Below are 15,741 nucleotides of genomic sequence, written 5' to 3' on the forward strand. Positions count from 1 at the left end.
GGAGAAGGCCATGTCTAACCATGCAATTATACGGTATTCTTTTGATTCTCCACAGTTTAATTATTTGTACACTTGTAACCGTTGCGGCATTATGGTCTATTGGACAACTTCACAAATGACTACCATCTTGTGCTCGCTGAGGTTGAGAAACGCGGAACAGAGAAAAGCGAGTCGCCGTCATCAGGGGACAAGTTTCTGATCTGGAGTCACAACATCTCTGCCAATTTCCTTTTGGTCGGGTACCACACGTAACCATCTGCTCCTGAGCGAGCCACCCTCTATGTTACGTCGATACGTTTGAACAAGGACATAAGTCTCGGGGCTCTTATACTCATTATCACGCGTGTTCATGCCCAAGATCTTGCTGCAGGCTGGATAGATTCAAAAGAAATGTTGACATTGTGGTCGTTGGTTTTGTTACACGAGAAAAATGTCAGGTACAGAAAGGGGAGCAAGATTTGGTATCGGCCTTCATCATATTTCCGTGCCGACTTCAGTCGCTTACGTAATAGGATCATTCATCTAAGTGTAAACAGAACATTGTATATTAGAACTAGAGTGCACCTACAAAACTAAGAAGCATTCCATCTACCCTCTTTACTTCTCATTTTCACAATCTTGATAGTATCTCGAACAAGAAATCATATCCTGGTTCAACACCCTGCCTCCACTGTTCCATACCCGGCCTCAAATTCAAGTCATGAATATGTTTTGCACAAGAGACCCCCAAGAAACCAGATCGTACTCCATGCTCCTTCAAAGCAGTCACGAATTTCTTCGCCGTATAAAATGGAACAATCTCATCATCCTCGCCATGAATTAAAAATGTTGGTGTGGTGTATATACCAGATAGGAGTTGAGCCATAGGACTAATGAACGCGACGCGTTCTGGATCCGGTTTTCTACACCAGTCATCATCAGAGATACCATTCAGCATAACACTAAGGCCATTCCCTTCTTTAAAAAGAGACAAAACAAGCTCGGATCTCGGATCTCCTGGACGAACCCATCCTAGGCCTGTTGAATCGCTACTCTCAGCATCATAATTTGTGATCTAATCCCGTGTTAGTTTATCATCGCTCGATTCAAAATGAAGAAATTTCTCACCGGACGCGTTGAGAGGGATTTTTTAATCGTGTCTAAGGATAGCTTCCTTCCGGGGTATTGATTCACACGACTTATATCTAAATCTGCTGACATTAGTTTACGATCATTTTGATTTCACATCTGCTCACTTACCTCCCGCTTCGAAATCCGTTGGACTATAAAATGCCAATATTGCACAAGGAGGTTCTAAGCCAATATTCTTCGTTGTCCATGCGGTTGTCATTGCCAAATGACCTCCTGTTGACCAACCAATCATGACAATCTTGTTAGGATCTATTTTGATTCCTTTATCACTCACAAGCCCTGGCAGTTTTGTTTTAGCCCAAACATAGGCATCACGGATATCTGCTATGGGACCATTGATAAGATCTACCTCTGGGCATAATCTGTAATCTAAACTGACTGGAATTATGTTATTCGCAAGCAGAAATGATGTTTGAGCTGGACGAATGGCTTTCCTCGATAACGTCATGTGCCCGCCGCCATGGATCATCAAGGCTAAAGTTAAATAGTCAACTTATGAACAGCCGTGAAAGGGTGCTTTGATATTACCTTACCTATAGGCATTGGGTTGATCGACGCCATTTCCGGTAGGAAGATATCCGCCAGTACTTTAACACCGTCAACAATTTTATAAGTCACCGTGTCGATTTTTTGACCCAATTTCGACCGCCTCTTTGTAATGTCTTCACGACTTGGAGTTTTCAAGAGCTTGGTAGAAGCGACAAGGAGACGCTGGGTATTGGAATCTGTTGTCGGTCCTTCCGTATACGAAGCTGAAGCAAATCCCGCCTTTTTAAAGCACTCCATCCAAAAGTCTGGTGGTTGAAGTGGATAATCGGTGTCATTTCCTAACCACCAACCATCAAGAAGTCCATATACGACATCATACCAATCAATGAGCTTCGTAACTTCAGAGAGAATCACAAAGCCGCCCTCTCTCAAAGTTTCCCTTAAATGACTAGTCGAAGAAGTTTTGTTAGTGGTTGCATGGACACAATTTGTTCCTATGGCGATGTCATATTGTCCTCTCATATTTGCTGAAATACCATTTTCAAGGTTGAAAGTTTGGAACTTCATCCAATCATACCTCGAAAATTTTGCCTTGGCATTTTTCACAAGTGAAGGAGAAATATCTGTGAAAGTATATTCAACCGGTCGACCAACTTCTTGAAGGGCTTCTGCAAGTCGTGTGGTGGTTCCACCGAATCCAGCTCCAACCTCTAGAATTCTGATTGGTTCATGACCGGTAGTGTTGATCACGATTTGTCTCATGAAATCGACCAATTGCTCAGTGAGAGTACCAAGCATAGGCGAAGTAGTATAATAGTCTCCCATTATCCTCTGTGCTGCCGGGTTACCAAACATTAACGCAATAGGATCAACTTTTCCAATCAAACAGCTCGCGAGTTTTGGACCGGTTAATTCCATTAGTCTCGATTCTGCTGCGTATGCAGGATGTTGTCGCAGCAAGTTTTGAAGCAAGTCATTCGAACTCATATTGGAAAGTCGTCTTGAGGTTCGAAAATATTTGCTGCCTTTCTTTTCAATTATCCCTCCCGTCTGCAGAATTTCCATATATCGGGCCATGACTTTCGAATATTTCGGAAGATAAGTGATATCCGGTAACTCTTGCCCATTGCCAAGTTTCCATAAATCGACATCAAGTGTTCTAAAAGCCTCTGCAATGTATGTTATCAATAATTCATCTTGTTTTGGACCAACTTCAGACCAATAATTGACATATCCAAGCTTCTTTGCTGCAGGTTCAAAAGCTGCTTGACATTTCTCAATTGTGTCCATGGGGTTCGCTAGAACTACCGATAAACTTTCAAGAGCTCTTTCAGAACTGTTTGATAAGCTCGTGTTGCCGTTTGAAATTACAGTGATAGGCTTTTGTTGTTGTTGGATCGGCTCAAAGCCGAGATACTTCAATACTTCTTTGACTGTTGACTCTGGACTGAGATTATCATCATCAATTTCGATCGAAAAGGCATCTTCGAGCTCACTTTTCAACTCGACAGCCGAAAGTGAATCAACACCAAGGTCTTGCAGAGCCGCTGAATCTCGGATTTCGTCAATTGGAGCTCCACATATTCCAGAAATTATTTGTAAGACCTTTTTTCTTTGTAGTGAATTACTGTCATGCTTAGGAGTGTATTCGGGTATTTGTTGAACGATCTTAGATGGCGTTGTTTTGACTCTTATAGGCTTTGATTTCCTCGATTGTGGTGTAGAAACAAAAATTCGGAGCAAACTTGCGTAGCTGCTCATCATAAGATCCTCAGCTGCAATTTCTTTCCCAAATTTTGTTTGCAGTTCCTCAGCGAGTTCAACGGCTGCTAGTGAATCTATCCCAAGGTCACCAATACTCGCATCATCAATAACTTCCGCATCAGGAAGACCTGTATATGATGCAATCAAAGTTTTCAGATTGTCTGCCCCTGACACAAATCCCGCAGGTGTAGGTGGTCCTTCATCATCAGAATCATCAGTGCTACTTCTCGAATCATTTTCGGTTGGTGACGCCGGAGTTGTGATGGGCGTTAACGTTCTTGTGAGCTTTCTTTCCAGTGGTGCATTATTCGATACTTTCGGATTTGCTGCAGCAAGCATTTTCTCGAGCTTTGTTATCAATAACTTTGTGAAACCGAATCCAGTGCTGGCCATTACCAATTTTCCATCCCGAGTGAAAACATAGATATCACCAGTGGCTTGGGTGTTGCTTGTCGGTGTGAACATGGCATACACCGTCCAAGACTTGCAATCTGCGAAATTGCATGATGAGGCAGACATGATTGTGCTGTCAACACCAGTAGCAACATACACTTCATCAGAGGAGCAGTGAGAGCTACTATTGATAAGTAAACCAACAACTTGAATAAAGGTATCCAAAGCGATGGTGTCGCAGATATGATTAATTGTGCTTTCTTGCACTTCAACAGGGAAAGTAGGCAACTCAATATCTGCAATTGCCTGATTTCCATCCATTATGATATTTGAAATCCCATGTAAGAAATCCGAATAGTGTACAACTGTTGAGAAAAGACCGTATGCTCGTTTGGAAAACAATTTTTCAGTATCCGGTTGCTTAACCAATGCGTTGATACGATCCGATATAAGTCTCTCATAAGTTGAAAGTTGTGCTTGAGTGGTTAAACCAATCATTCCCTTTGCGTGTATCGTGGACCTAGATTTTGAGTCGGTCTTCAACGAACTCTTGACTACAAAGGTCCAGGTCTGTGGTTCTGAGGACTCCTCCAATAACAAGGACACTTCTCGGTCCATGTCAACACCAAGAGGAGCTTGAAAAGTCAAGCCATCAAAGAATATTGACTTTGTTTCAACATCAGCACCCGCAATCTGCAATGCCATCGCTGCACACTCCATATACATCGATGCGGGGCATAATGGCTGTCTTCTAACTGCATGACCTGATACAATTTTAGTGAATCGTTCGGTATCAATGTGGATTCTGTATTCTCTTCGCGACCCGTCCTTTGACGTCACGAGCTGTTTGGGAGCTTCAATTTGGAGTTCTTCTGCAGGCTTGGAAGTAGTTGAAGAAATCTTTTCTTGAGCTTCGATCACTCTATCTATGTTTTCCAACCAGTGTGGTGTACGTTGAAATTGATATGGTGGAAGCCAGATTTGCTTGTATCCTGCCTCTTTTGACGGCGAAAGAAAGTCCCAGAAAGATACCGGGATGCCTTCACGCCAAAGGTTTGTCGTGATAGTCGAGAGTACAGCCATTGAATCTTGAGAGTTTCTGAACTTCATCTCTTGGAAACAATGATTGTCCGGTTCTTGGACAGCTCTCTTGACCATTGCTATGCCTGGAGAATCCATTCCAGCTTCTAGAAAAATACAAGGTCCTAATCGTCCCTCAATTCTTCGAATGGCATCGAGGAAGTAAACAGGATCTCTGGTGTGCTCTGAAAGACGACTTGGCAATATCTCATCCAAGGGATTCAAAGTACAACTCTCGAGTGGAATCTTTGCTTGATTGAATTTCAAGGTCTTTGACAACTCATCAATATCACCAAGAAGTGGTTCCGTAAGCCCGGAGTGGAAGCCGTGGCTTACGTCGAGTCGTTGAGATTTAATACCGCAAAATCGAGAATCAATTCTTAGCAACTCCTCGGCTTCGGTTATTGACATTGAATTGCCGACAACAATTTGACTTATAGGAGCATTGAAACAGGCTATCTCCAATTCCCCAGCTCCTGAGTTAATACATGCTAGAATGTCCTTTACACGCTCCTTATTAGCATGAATTGCGAGCATTGTTCCCCTTTCCGGACCCCATTTTGTTTGCATCAACGAAGCTCGAGCAGCAATCAATTTTATTCCGTCATGTAGTGATAGTACTCCAGCTACAGTCATAGCAGTCAATTCACCGAAGCTATGACCCACTACTGCATCTACTATCAGTCCAGCATCAATCCAACATTTCGCACATGCATATTGCATTGCAAAAGTACCACATTGAAGTGCAACAATATCTGTGATTGGCTCAGATTGAAATATCGCTGGCACGATAGCCGAAAAGCCGAGATTTGTAACAAGATCGTTGCAGTCATCTATATACCCTCGAAGTTGAGGCTGAGATTGGTACAATTTATTGTCAAGTCCAACTGTTTGTTTACTTTGACCTCCAAAAACTAGGACGGTATGCTTTGGTACCTGTGGGATCTCAAAACACGACTGAGTATCCGCTCTCAATAGTTGAATCAGTCGGTCAATATCAGACACTGTCGTAGTCCAGCGAAATTTATGATGTTGCCTTCGTTCACTCAATGTAAACGCCAAGTCATCGAGACTTAGTTTCGGCGATGCAAATGCAAGATAGTCTCGAAAAATCTTCGTATACTTCAACAAGCTATCCTTTGTAGACGCACTTAAAATAACTGGATACTTTGCGCTAATCTGAAGTGGATTCTTTGGTGCTTCTGCGTATTGCCGTGGACCTTCACATATCAAGATGGCAGCATTACTTCCAGCAGCTCCATAACTATTCACGCAAGCTGCACGAAACGGAGCATTCCACGGTATAGGTTTTGTTGTAATGGCCATTTGATCTGGCTCCAAAGCTGGAATTTTTGGATTAAGGTTATTGTGACTTGCGAGAGGTGGGATTATTCCCTTGTTGATCATTGCGATTAGTTTCACTAAACCAGCAACTCCAGCTCCGGTCTCGCAGTGTCCAATGTTACCCTTGATAGATCCCAAGTATAGAGGATTGGTTCTTTCGGATCCTCCAAATACTTGTCGAATGCTTGCTACTTCGAGTGGGTCACCAGCTTGGGTCCCAGTACCATGAGCCTCGACATAAGACAAATGATCCGGTTTCATTTTGGCTTTGTTCAATATATTCTGGTATAGCTGAATTTGTGCCGGGGATGAAGGAATGGTAAGTGAAGATGACAAACCTCCTTGATTGGTCGCAGCCCCAGGAATGACACTGAAAATTTGATCTCCGTCTGCAACCGCCTGTTTCAATAACTTTAAAACAATCAGCCCGCCTCCTTCGGCCCTGCAATATCCATCAGCTGACTTGCAAAACGGTTTACATTGCCCTGTAGGACTCAGAAATCCAGCTTTTGCCAGATCTAAGTAATTGTTGATGCCAGTCATAATATTGATCCCACCAGTCAAAGCCATTGGGCATTCTCCGCTTTGTATAGCCCGAACTGCTCGATGAATTGCTACTAGTGAAGAAGAACATGCAGTATCGATAACTTCTGATGGACCACTCCATCCAAAGTAGTAACTGATTTTACCACAAAGAAAAGCCCTGATGGTTCCAGTCGATGTATAAGCAGTTGTTGCGTTCGAGTTTGTGTTATCAAGATATTCCACAAAGCTAGCGCCTATGAAACACCCTATCGGATCATTATCCTCGCGTTTATGCGAACTTAGGTACCCACTAGACTCCATTGCTTCATATGCGAGCTCGAGTAGGATTCTTTGCTGGGGGTCCATATTTACCGCTTCTCTTGGGTTTGTGCGGAAAAATGCATGATCAAAACCTTCCACGCTGTCCAAAAAATTACCAAAGAACTTCCTTTTGCCGGCGAACTTCCAATCTAGCGAAGCTCTGAAACTACGATGTAAGTCAAAGCGATCGCTAGGAACTTCTTTCGCAACTGAGGTTCCTTTGGATATGAGGTCCCAAAGTTCTTCCAAATTATTTGCGCCAGGTAGACGACACGAAACACCAATCACAGCCACGGCATCACCGTGGAATGAATACTGCGTTTCTTCCCGTAGCTTGGGTGCCGAAGGCACCGCTCTGTTGATTGAGCTGAGGATATCGAGCTTTGTTATGCGCAATTGCTTTTTATGGAACGGCGTCAACGGAACACAATCGCCAATGCCAAACGTTGCGAACACATGTGATTTCCTTCCACGCTTCTCAAGATCCTCTGCTAACTCTGTGAGAAGAGTATACCATTCACACCTTGATGCTAAGATTGTTTGTACAGCCTCATGGCTGAGAGATTCATGTTCGAGCAGTTTTCCCGTCTTATTTGATCTCATTGGTGCCTGTAGAGTGGATACCGATGGCAGTTGCAAGAAATCTACTCTGTCGCATAGACCGCACAGCTCTAATGAGAGATCTGCATTCTCAGGATTGTGTACCTTTCCTCGAAGATGCATTTCTTGTACAAGTAGACCTTGCTCCCGAGCATATGCTTGTACTTTGGCAAGGACTGGCACTGATCCTACTATGCTAATAGTTTTGGGGTCAGTGACAGCAGAAATGTGTGCCTAAAGTATTGAATGTGGTCAAAACTCGGTCCTTCTATCTATATGTTTGTGGGATCAATATGAAGACGGGAGCGACTTACGCCTGGGAATTTTGACACAATCTCTTCCCCTTGTCCTATGAGTTTCAATCGTATGACAATTGTTGTTGGTCCTGGTATATTTTCGTCATCACCCAACTCTCCATATGCCCCTATTCCAAGGGCAATACGCATAACTACAGATGCATATTTTGCCAATTCTGTTTCATCTTTTGAACAAGCAATTGCCATAGCTGGTAATAGGCCACCACAATATCCTTGAACTCCTCCCCCGTTTCGAAGTTGAGTGAGAAATTCAGAATGCCGCATCCCATTCAATTCGAGAAATTGAAAGTATTGTCCAATTTGAATTATGACTAGGAGAGGTAATGATAGTATGCCGGACATTACATTTGCAATGGGTTCGGATTTACCAGTTGTAATCCAGTCAGACAAATTTTTCATGTATCTTGGCCCTTGTCTGAGAGCAGCAATGTCTTCCCTATGATTTGCGAAAGTTTTCCAAGTCTGAGGAAGATCTTGAATGTCTTGAACAAAAGGCTTCAAGAATGAGTTTTGGCAAAGAAAAGAGTGTAGTCGATCGAGGTAAATTTTCTGTGGAGCTTTGCTTTGAGGGCAGAATATAGCCACAGATGGCATCTCGTAAATTGTCGAACGCATGATGTACAATGTATATCGTGTTGAAACTAGGAACTCCAATAAGAGCTAAATGAAGGGATCAATGAACTGGAATTATGTTTGCTTTAACCCATTTACACATGGTTCACATGGTTAGTCATATAGCTTCAAATTTGGAAGTTATCGTTGCCCGCTACGCTGATGTATCCATTAATGGAAGACCTTCCCTCATTGTTTCATTCTGACAGCCACGTTGTTCAATGAATCTGGTCTTCATTCCGATCATCTAACACTGATTAATTTCCGCTGGTTCCCTCTTTGTCCACCCTTGGAATTTAGATGAGTATATTATGACGCCCAGATTACATTTTTCGTTTCTTATCAGCTTGCACGAGCTTCTCAATTCGAGTTTCTCCTCGTGGATTCACTCACTTTCGGATGATGATACCTGTAATTTTGAAAATTGAACACAACACATCTTGCATCTCGACCAGACTTTGACTTCCTATTGGATTCAGACCTATCTGTTGCTACTTTCGAATTGCCAAGACGGTCCTATGTGTATGGAGCAAGTATTGCAATGAGATTAGATTCTTTCGATGTTCAACAAAGGCACTGAATATGTTATATTTGGTAAGTTACACCAAGGAAACGCTCCGAGTTTGAATTAGCCAGAAAATCTGGATCTGGAAGGGGAGTTCGTGCCGATAAACGCGTTTGGCTTGAATGGAAGAACTACATCAAAATTTTATTTCGATCTAATAAAGTAGACCCGATCATCTAGTTCAGGTTAGAACGACCACCAGCAGAGCATTTGTTCACTTATTTGCTCAACTTTAGTTTCTATTTGGAATTTCTCTTCGAAAACTCCACTTAAATTGAGCTTAGATGCTCTGATAAGTTGTATCTAGGGCTTAGCGGCAAAATTTATTGCCGGAGCCGCATCTTTCCGTGAATTAAAGGGTACATCAAGGCTTATCTCGATTTCTCCCTGGCAGACTTCAAACATTACCAATCATCAAATTCCAATTAGCCCAAGTAGCATGAAATGTTTGAAGCTCACATGGTTGTAGATTTGAGATATCTTGATGTTTTGGACAATCGTCTGAATTCGGTTTGTGTTTTACTGCAGATGTTGTAGAAGGTGAATGAAGGCGGTAACCTACTACTTACTAAACAGCTTGCAAGTACTCCAAGTGTTTTCCGGATGCCGGAAGAGATCTCATTGCTAGCTATTCCTAATCTCCGCATCGCTCTGACAATTCGTCAAGTAATGTAGGACTTCGCGCCTTTTACCGATACAATGGAATCAAGACACGTCAAGTTTTTCAGCAGCGCCACGTCCTTCACTGTAGAATTTCCTATGTGCGACTTACACATTTGCAGCGGGAAGTCAATACGCGCGATCGAATCTGTGCATAAGTTTCATATTTACTATTCAGGTGTTTGTTTGTAGCCTTGTGGAAGATACGGCAAATCTCGTTTAACATGGATCTTCAGGCCACCCGGAAGCTATTAAGGTTGAAATTTGGATGAAAACATGGTATGGAATCGGGGTCAACTGCTATCTAACTATTCATTAGCTTCCCGCTTATTTCTCTCTGCACGATGAACTGTTGTACTGAGCATATGTTTCGACCTATACTGCAAATATTTTGAATCAACATTTGAGTTACGCGACGACGTTACTCAAAGGTTGGCTCTAAGCACAATACATACACAGCTATTCGGAGAGTCATAGTCTCATATCTGAGGTCGAGAAGTGGATTTAGAGCATTTTGGTGGAATGTTTAAAACATGTGACGATGTAACATCTAGTACGAGAATTTGATCTTACAAACCTTTGGAAGACCAAAGAAAGGGTGGAGTTTAGATTTGGCATTTAGTTACACAAGAAATGAAGTGATAGAGGGCCTAAATACGTGGATTTCTCCTAAAATGATTCAAAGCCAACATCAAGTACGATTTTGATTCTCGAACGGCTAGTAGTGTGTGCATACCCTTAATAACAAAGATCCAACTGATTGTTTCTAGTGATATGGATGAGCGTAAGCCTCCAAACCACTTATTGCTCTTCATGCTCAAGACTCTTGGTAGTTCAGAACTACGTCGTCATGAGTAACAAGATAATCGACTAAGTTAAAGCATCAACAAGCAAACTCGAAAATGAAGGACTACAAAATGAGCAACACTTGCACCGATAAAGTCAGCGATTCATTCAACTAGGATACACAATTTCAGTCCCAATATCTGCTCATCAAACAGCATTAGTGAAAGCAATATCACTTCCTCCGCTGCTTGCATTTAGGTTTTCAATCCCAGATTTCTCCTCAGTAATCTGAGTCTGCTCAATTTGAGCCTTCAATTTCGGGAATAATTCCAATGCAGTTTCTCTCAAAACAGCCTTTCCTTCATCTCCATTCTTGTGTATCCAATCATCCAAGAACTCCGATTCTTTCATCATGGTACTCTCTATTGGGGACGGGAAATCACTGCCGTAAGTAGTTCTTCCAGGCCCCAACCATCTTTCAATATACCCCACTGGTCCACTATAACTGCTCGCTGCTAAGTCAGTATAAAAGCTTCTCGCTTCCCTCATGAATTGCTCGGGTGTTTTAACACTGAGACAAGCATCAAAAGTTAGATTTGCAACCGAGGAACTAATATAAGGAAGAGCACCTCCTGCGTGCGAAAGAATGATCTTAAGTTTTGGATATGAAGATAGTGTATTGGAGTAGATGAGAGAACAAGCTGTGCGTGTCATCTCATGTGTAAAGTCGACAATAGGAGGGATTAAAGAACTATTGTCGAGTGATTGTGGAGAGAGTGAATTAGCAATGGGATGGATGAATACCACCGCGCTAATTTTATTTAATTCTTCCCAAACGGGTCGAAATAGCTCGTGTCCAAGATATTTCCCATCATAGCTAGTCAAAAGTGTGAAACCTTCTGGATTGAGCTTTTCATAACAAAACTTGATGCTAGCAAGTACTTCTGGTAGGGAAGCTACAGTTATGATTGGAATGGTGGCAAAGAAGCCGAACTTGGTGGGATATTGAAGACGTAAGTTATGGGCGTAAATATTGATGCCCTGACAGAGGGACGAATCATCAAGAGCGGTATGAGCAAATGATAGGATGGAGGTCGAGATAGAATTTTTTGCCATAAAATCAAGAGAGATTTGTGGAGACCATGTTGGAAAAATTAAATCACTAGATTCTTTGGAGTTTTCTTTGATATCTGGTGAAGTTATCAGGATTTTATAGCAGATTGATGCCGAGAAATACTCATTATGAGAAGCTCGGGGAGACCGATGAAGGTTAAATGGAATGTACATACGGTCAAGATAGACAGGTGGGATCATATGATGATGAGTATCTATTTTCTCTATTGTTCTTACTGGTCGGGTATCTGGTAAAACGCAAGCGATTTGCGATCGTGGTGTAATATGCCGAAGTCGAAATTGTTTACCATAATAACATAAGAAAGAGCTGACGTCTTCTCTATTGACTTCAAGTTTGATTAGTAAGTCTTCTAGTAATAATTGATAAGAGACATACTGTAGAATACTATGCATGTTATTGTAAAAATAACTGCAACAATTATGATGCATATTGATATTACAGATAACGTCGGCATAATGTATTCATTTCAGTCTCGGCTGTTTATTAGATTGAGGTGCATACGTGGCATCAACTCAGTTTAGATTTGAGACGATTGTGGATGCTGGTTTGCATGCTCAGGTAACTCACACTGCAGGTAGAGATTTGAACGTTGGTATAATGATGAAGTTGTGTAATGATATCATCAAGACGGCCCATGATCAGTCATATATGATAGCAGGCTGTTTTCCTTCCCTTTTTTTCTTTTTTGAATTGTCTGACCTCCTGATGCTGAAAACAAACTCCAAGAGCTCCAATTACATCAGATCAATCCCATATCTATGTCAAATATACGAGGTTGATTCTGAAGTTATCCTCAACCTTGAACGACCATTACTTAAGGGTGGTGCTTCATTTCTGCTCTCTCGACCTTTTTCAGCGAATCGGACGCTAGAACTCATTTCTTGACGAAGAGACATTGGAAAGTTGGTCTTAACAAATTGTATTGTGGATTCATCTCGAATACCAAGACAGAAGACAGGTCCATGAATAGAATGCCTAAGCTTGTAAGACAATATTTGAAAGTTGAAACAATTTCCATAGATCTCGTATACAAAAGCAGATTCCTTACACGTTTGCGTCATATCAAGGTCTCGATCCTCGGATTCAGCGATCAAATGGTTCACGAGAATCAACACCGTGTAATTGAGTAACTCTGTGTAACTCAACAACAATAAGATGCACCATATCAGAGACTACTACAACTCTTTTTGCAAAGTCATTTCTATAACAGTAATTTGAAGACCAAACCTCAATTAGAAGGAGCATAACTTTTGGTAAGGCAGGAAACACAGCATATAGCCATGTTAGTACCATCTAGCACAAAATCAGCTTGACCTACCTTCCTTACTCGTTTGGTTGAACAGTGTGGGAGGTTACATCTGTTGGTATTCGCGGATTTACTTGGCAAATAGAGTCTCACATTATGTTAAGACATGATTCTCCGCTCTTGACAATATTTGTCCCCACTGTCTCGGGATAGGCCTCATGGTCAGAATGATGATCTTGAACATATTTCGATGACATTGGAACTAGATGATAGTCTCGTAGGCTGCTATCTTTTTCTCGTAAATGTTGCTTCCAAAATTCCTTTTGTAGTCAATGATCTGAATTTTTGATTCATCCATGATCATGTGGTCGATCGGCTTTTTCCCGGGTCGTCAAGAAATAACAGTATTCGCAGTATTCCTGTTTATTTTTGTAAGTATCCCACTACAATTGGATCGACGCCAATGAGAATAACATATACCAGTATTATCTAGTCTTTGCAATATACAATCTTTACTTCTCACCATTATCCAAATTTCCAGGTCCGAAACGTCTGGCGATCTCAAGATTACCTCTGATACGATACGTAATTCTTGGAACCACTTACAAATATCTGGATGAACTTCATAAGAAATATGGACCAGTGGTTCGAATTGCTCCGGATGAACTTACTACTATTTATCCTGAAGCCTGGAAAGATGTGTATACCAGAAGACCGCAAATGGCAAAAGATCCATTTAGCATGACACCTCCTATGAATGGCGCGGAGTCTTTATTCACAGCCACTGGTGATACGCATGTTCGTATTCGACGAAATTTTGCCAATGCTTTTTCTGACAAAGCACTTCGAGAGCAAAGTAAGATTATTGAAGGATACATAGCGCTGCTACTTCAGAGATTGAGACGTGAAACAATGAAATGTCCTAATGGAGAAGTAGATCTGGCAAAATTCTTTGGATATTTATCACTGGACATATATGCTGATCTCATGTTCGGAGAATCTTTTCATGGTCTTGAAGGAGATAATGAGCATTCGTGGATTTTGGGATTCTTTTTGGGAGCCAAATTCGGATCCGTAAGAAATAGCATCCAAAGATTTCATCCACTCGAAGTCGTATTTGGTTGGTTATTCCTCCGATTAACTGCAAAGATGAGAGCACAAAACTGGAAATTGGCATCGGATAGGATTACCAATCGATTGGAGATGGGAGATCTGGGAGCCGAAAGATCTGATTTCGTTAGTCCCATTATTGGGAATGTCACTGAAGCAGAAGGTGGAAAGGGTATAACGAGAAAGGAATTGAATACCAATGGTCTTGCTATTGTGATAGCGGGATGTCAGTTGCCCACTGTTGCGTTGGCTACCGCTTGTTATTTCTTGATGAGATATCCACGAACAATGAGGAGATTGACTGAAGAAGTAAAGTCATATTACTCGGAAGAAAAGAATATCACTGTTCAATCGACATCAGAATTACCTTATTTGGAGGCAGTCATAAATGAGACATTGAGAATTCATCACCCGACACCAATTCATCTGCCTAGGAATGTTCCTCCTGAAGGTGCAGCCGTCGCAGGTCAATGGGTACCCGGTGGAGTAGCTAGGTCATCTTCCACTTTTGCCTTGTCTGTGACTGACATTAACATAGAGTGTAATCGGCATAGCAATGCAGACAGCTCAAACTTCGCCCTTGAATTTCTTTGAACCAAAAGTATTTCACCCAGAACGTTTTCTTCCGATAAGCCACTCTCTATATGATGTTCGATTTGGAAGGGATCAAAAAGAAGTGTTCAAGCCTTTTTCAGCTGGTCCAAGAAACTGTATGGGAGGAAAGTATGTTCAGGCAGCCTCTTCGAAATTCATGACCAATGCTAACACGTCCATACCAGAACATTCCTGGCCCAAGCCCGAGTAACACTAGCTAGAATGATATGGAATTTCGAAATGGAGTTGGTAGATAAGGATGACTGGAACTGGACTGATCAGCGAGCGTACCTTGTGTTTGAACCAAAAGCTTTGCATGTAAAGTTGAAGGAGAGAGAGGTCTGAGGCGGGGGATGAGAGTATTCAACATACTGGCAGAAAGAAGTGTAGGGAACAATTGTTAATACATGCCCAGTTACATATCAAATCTTGATCTACTTTGAATGACGTATCAACACATGGTCTCCGAAGGGCTCAGAAGTAACGACTTGGGGTACCTGTTACGCGTCGTGTGCGTGGTCAATCGCGTCGCGGGTCCGAAGAAACGAATAGTAAAAGTATCAATTCTTTCAGAGATTAGCAACATTTCACCCCGGTCATCTGAAGTTCGAGCAGAATGTGGTTTAGAATTTCATGTGGTCGATGAAGTTACCTGGGCGTAATCGTTATCAGAAGCTAAACTCGCGTCGCATGTGCTGTAAATTAGCGCCTAAGCGCCATAATCGGCAAACATCATCTATGGTCACCAAGTGCGACATTCGGGAGTATTATTACAGATCAAATACTATTATTCTACGGGATTCCTGAAGATGGTCAAACATGCTTATCAATTTTCCTAAATTTGCGCCTTTAAGAAGTCCCAAAATCTGCGTCCGTTCAAGTATTGCCAGATGTTGCCTCCAAGGAGCTCCGACGATAAGGTCTAATACATATACTCGGAATCTGAAGGGGTCATAAGTACCGGAGTCTTTCGTTTATGCGACGCGATTCTTTCCGCGGAAAAGACTACTTCAACTTCAGGTTTGCATCTTTCAGGATGCTATTCCTCGATCCACTGTTCAATATCATC

General features: G+C 41.9%; 4 protein-coding genes across 4 annotated transcripts; 1 reads left to right on the top strand and 3 right to left on the bottom strand.

Annotated features, from left to right (window-relative positions):
- Positions 1 to 610: 610 nt before the first annotated feature.
- On the bottom strand, positions 611 to 8,579 carry Bfra_007587la (putative polyketide synthase protein; the record flags this gene model as incomplete). The annotated part of the gene is made up of 5 exons (XM_037337958.1): positions 611 to 1,054; positions 1,108 to 1,190; positions 1,240 to 1,605; positions 1,665 to 7,881; positions 7,962 to 8,579. The coding sequence occupies 5 exons, from the start codon at positions 8,577 to 8,579 to the stop codon at positions 611 to 613; spliced, it is 7,728 nt and encodes a 2,575-aa protein (XP_037190021.1).
- Positions 8,580 to 10,794: 2,215 nt separating this feature from the next.
- Bfra_007588 (putative amidohydrolase 2 protein) lies at positions 10,795 to 11,901 on the bottom strand (the record flags this gene model as incomplete). The annotated part of the gene is made up of 2 exons (XM_037337960.1): positions 10,795 to 11,777; positions 11,877 to 11,901. The coding sequence occupies 2 exons, from the start codon at positions 11,899 to 11,901 to the stop codon at positions 10,795 to 10,797; spliced, it is 1,008 nt and encodes a 335-aa protein (XP_037190023.1).
- A 904-nt stretch (positions 11,902 to 12,805) lies between these two features.
- On the bottom strand, positions 12,806 to 13,225 carry Bfra_007589 (uncharacterized protein; the record flags this gene model as incomplete). The annotated part of the gene is made up of 2 exons (XM_037337961.1): positions 12,806 to 12,923; positions 13,122 to 13,225. 2 exons carry the CDS (start codon positions 13,223 to 13,225, stop codon positions 12,806 to 12,808), a joined length of 222 nt encoding a protein of 73 aa, XP_037190024.1.
- Positions 13,226 to 13,330: 105 nt separating this feature from the next.
- Bfra_007590 (putative benzoate 4-monooxygenase cytochrome p450 protein) lies at positions 13,331 to 15,017 on the top strand (the record flags this gene model as incomplete). Its single annotated transcript, XM_037337962.1, has 4 exons — positions 13,331 to 13,399; positions 13,452 to 14,564; positions 14,617 to 14,801; positions 14,858 to 15,017. 4 exons carry the CDS (start codon positions 13,331 to 13,333, stop codon positions 15,015 to 15,017), a joined length of 1,527 nt encoding a protein of 508 aa, XP_037190025.1.
- Between the last annotated feature and the right edge of the window lie 724 nt (positions 15,018 to 15,741).

This window comes from Botrytis fragariae (genome assembly GCF_013461495.1).
Source record: "Botrytis fragariae strain BVB16 chromosome Unknown tig00000112, whole genome shotgun sequence".
Lineage (NCBI taxonomy): Eukaryota > Fungi > Ascomycota > Leotiomycetes > Helotiales > Sclerotiniaceae > Botrytis > Botrytis fragariae.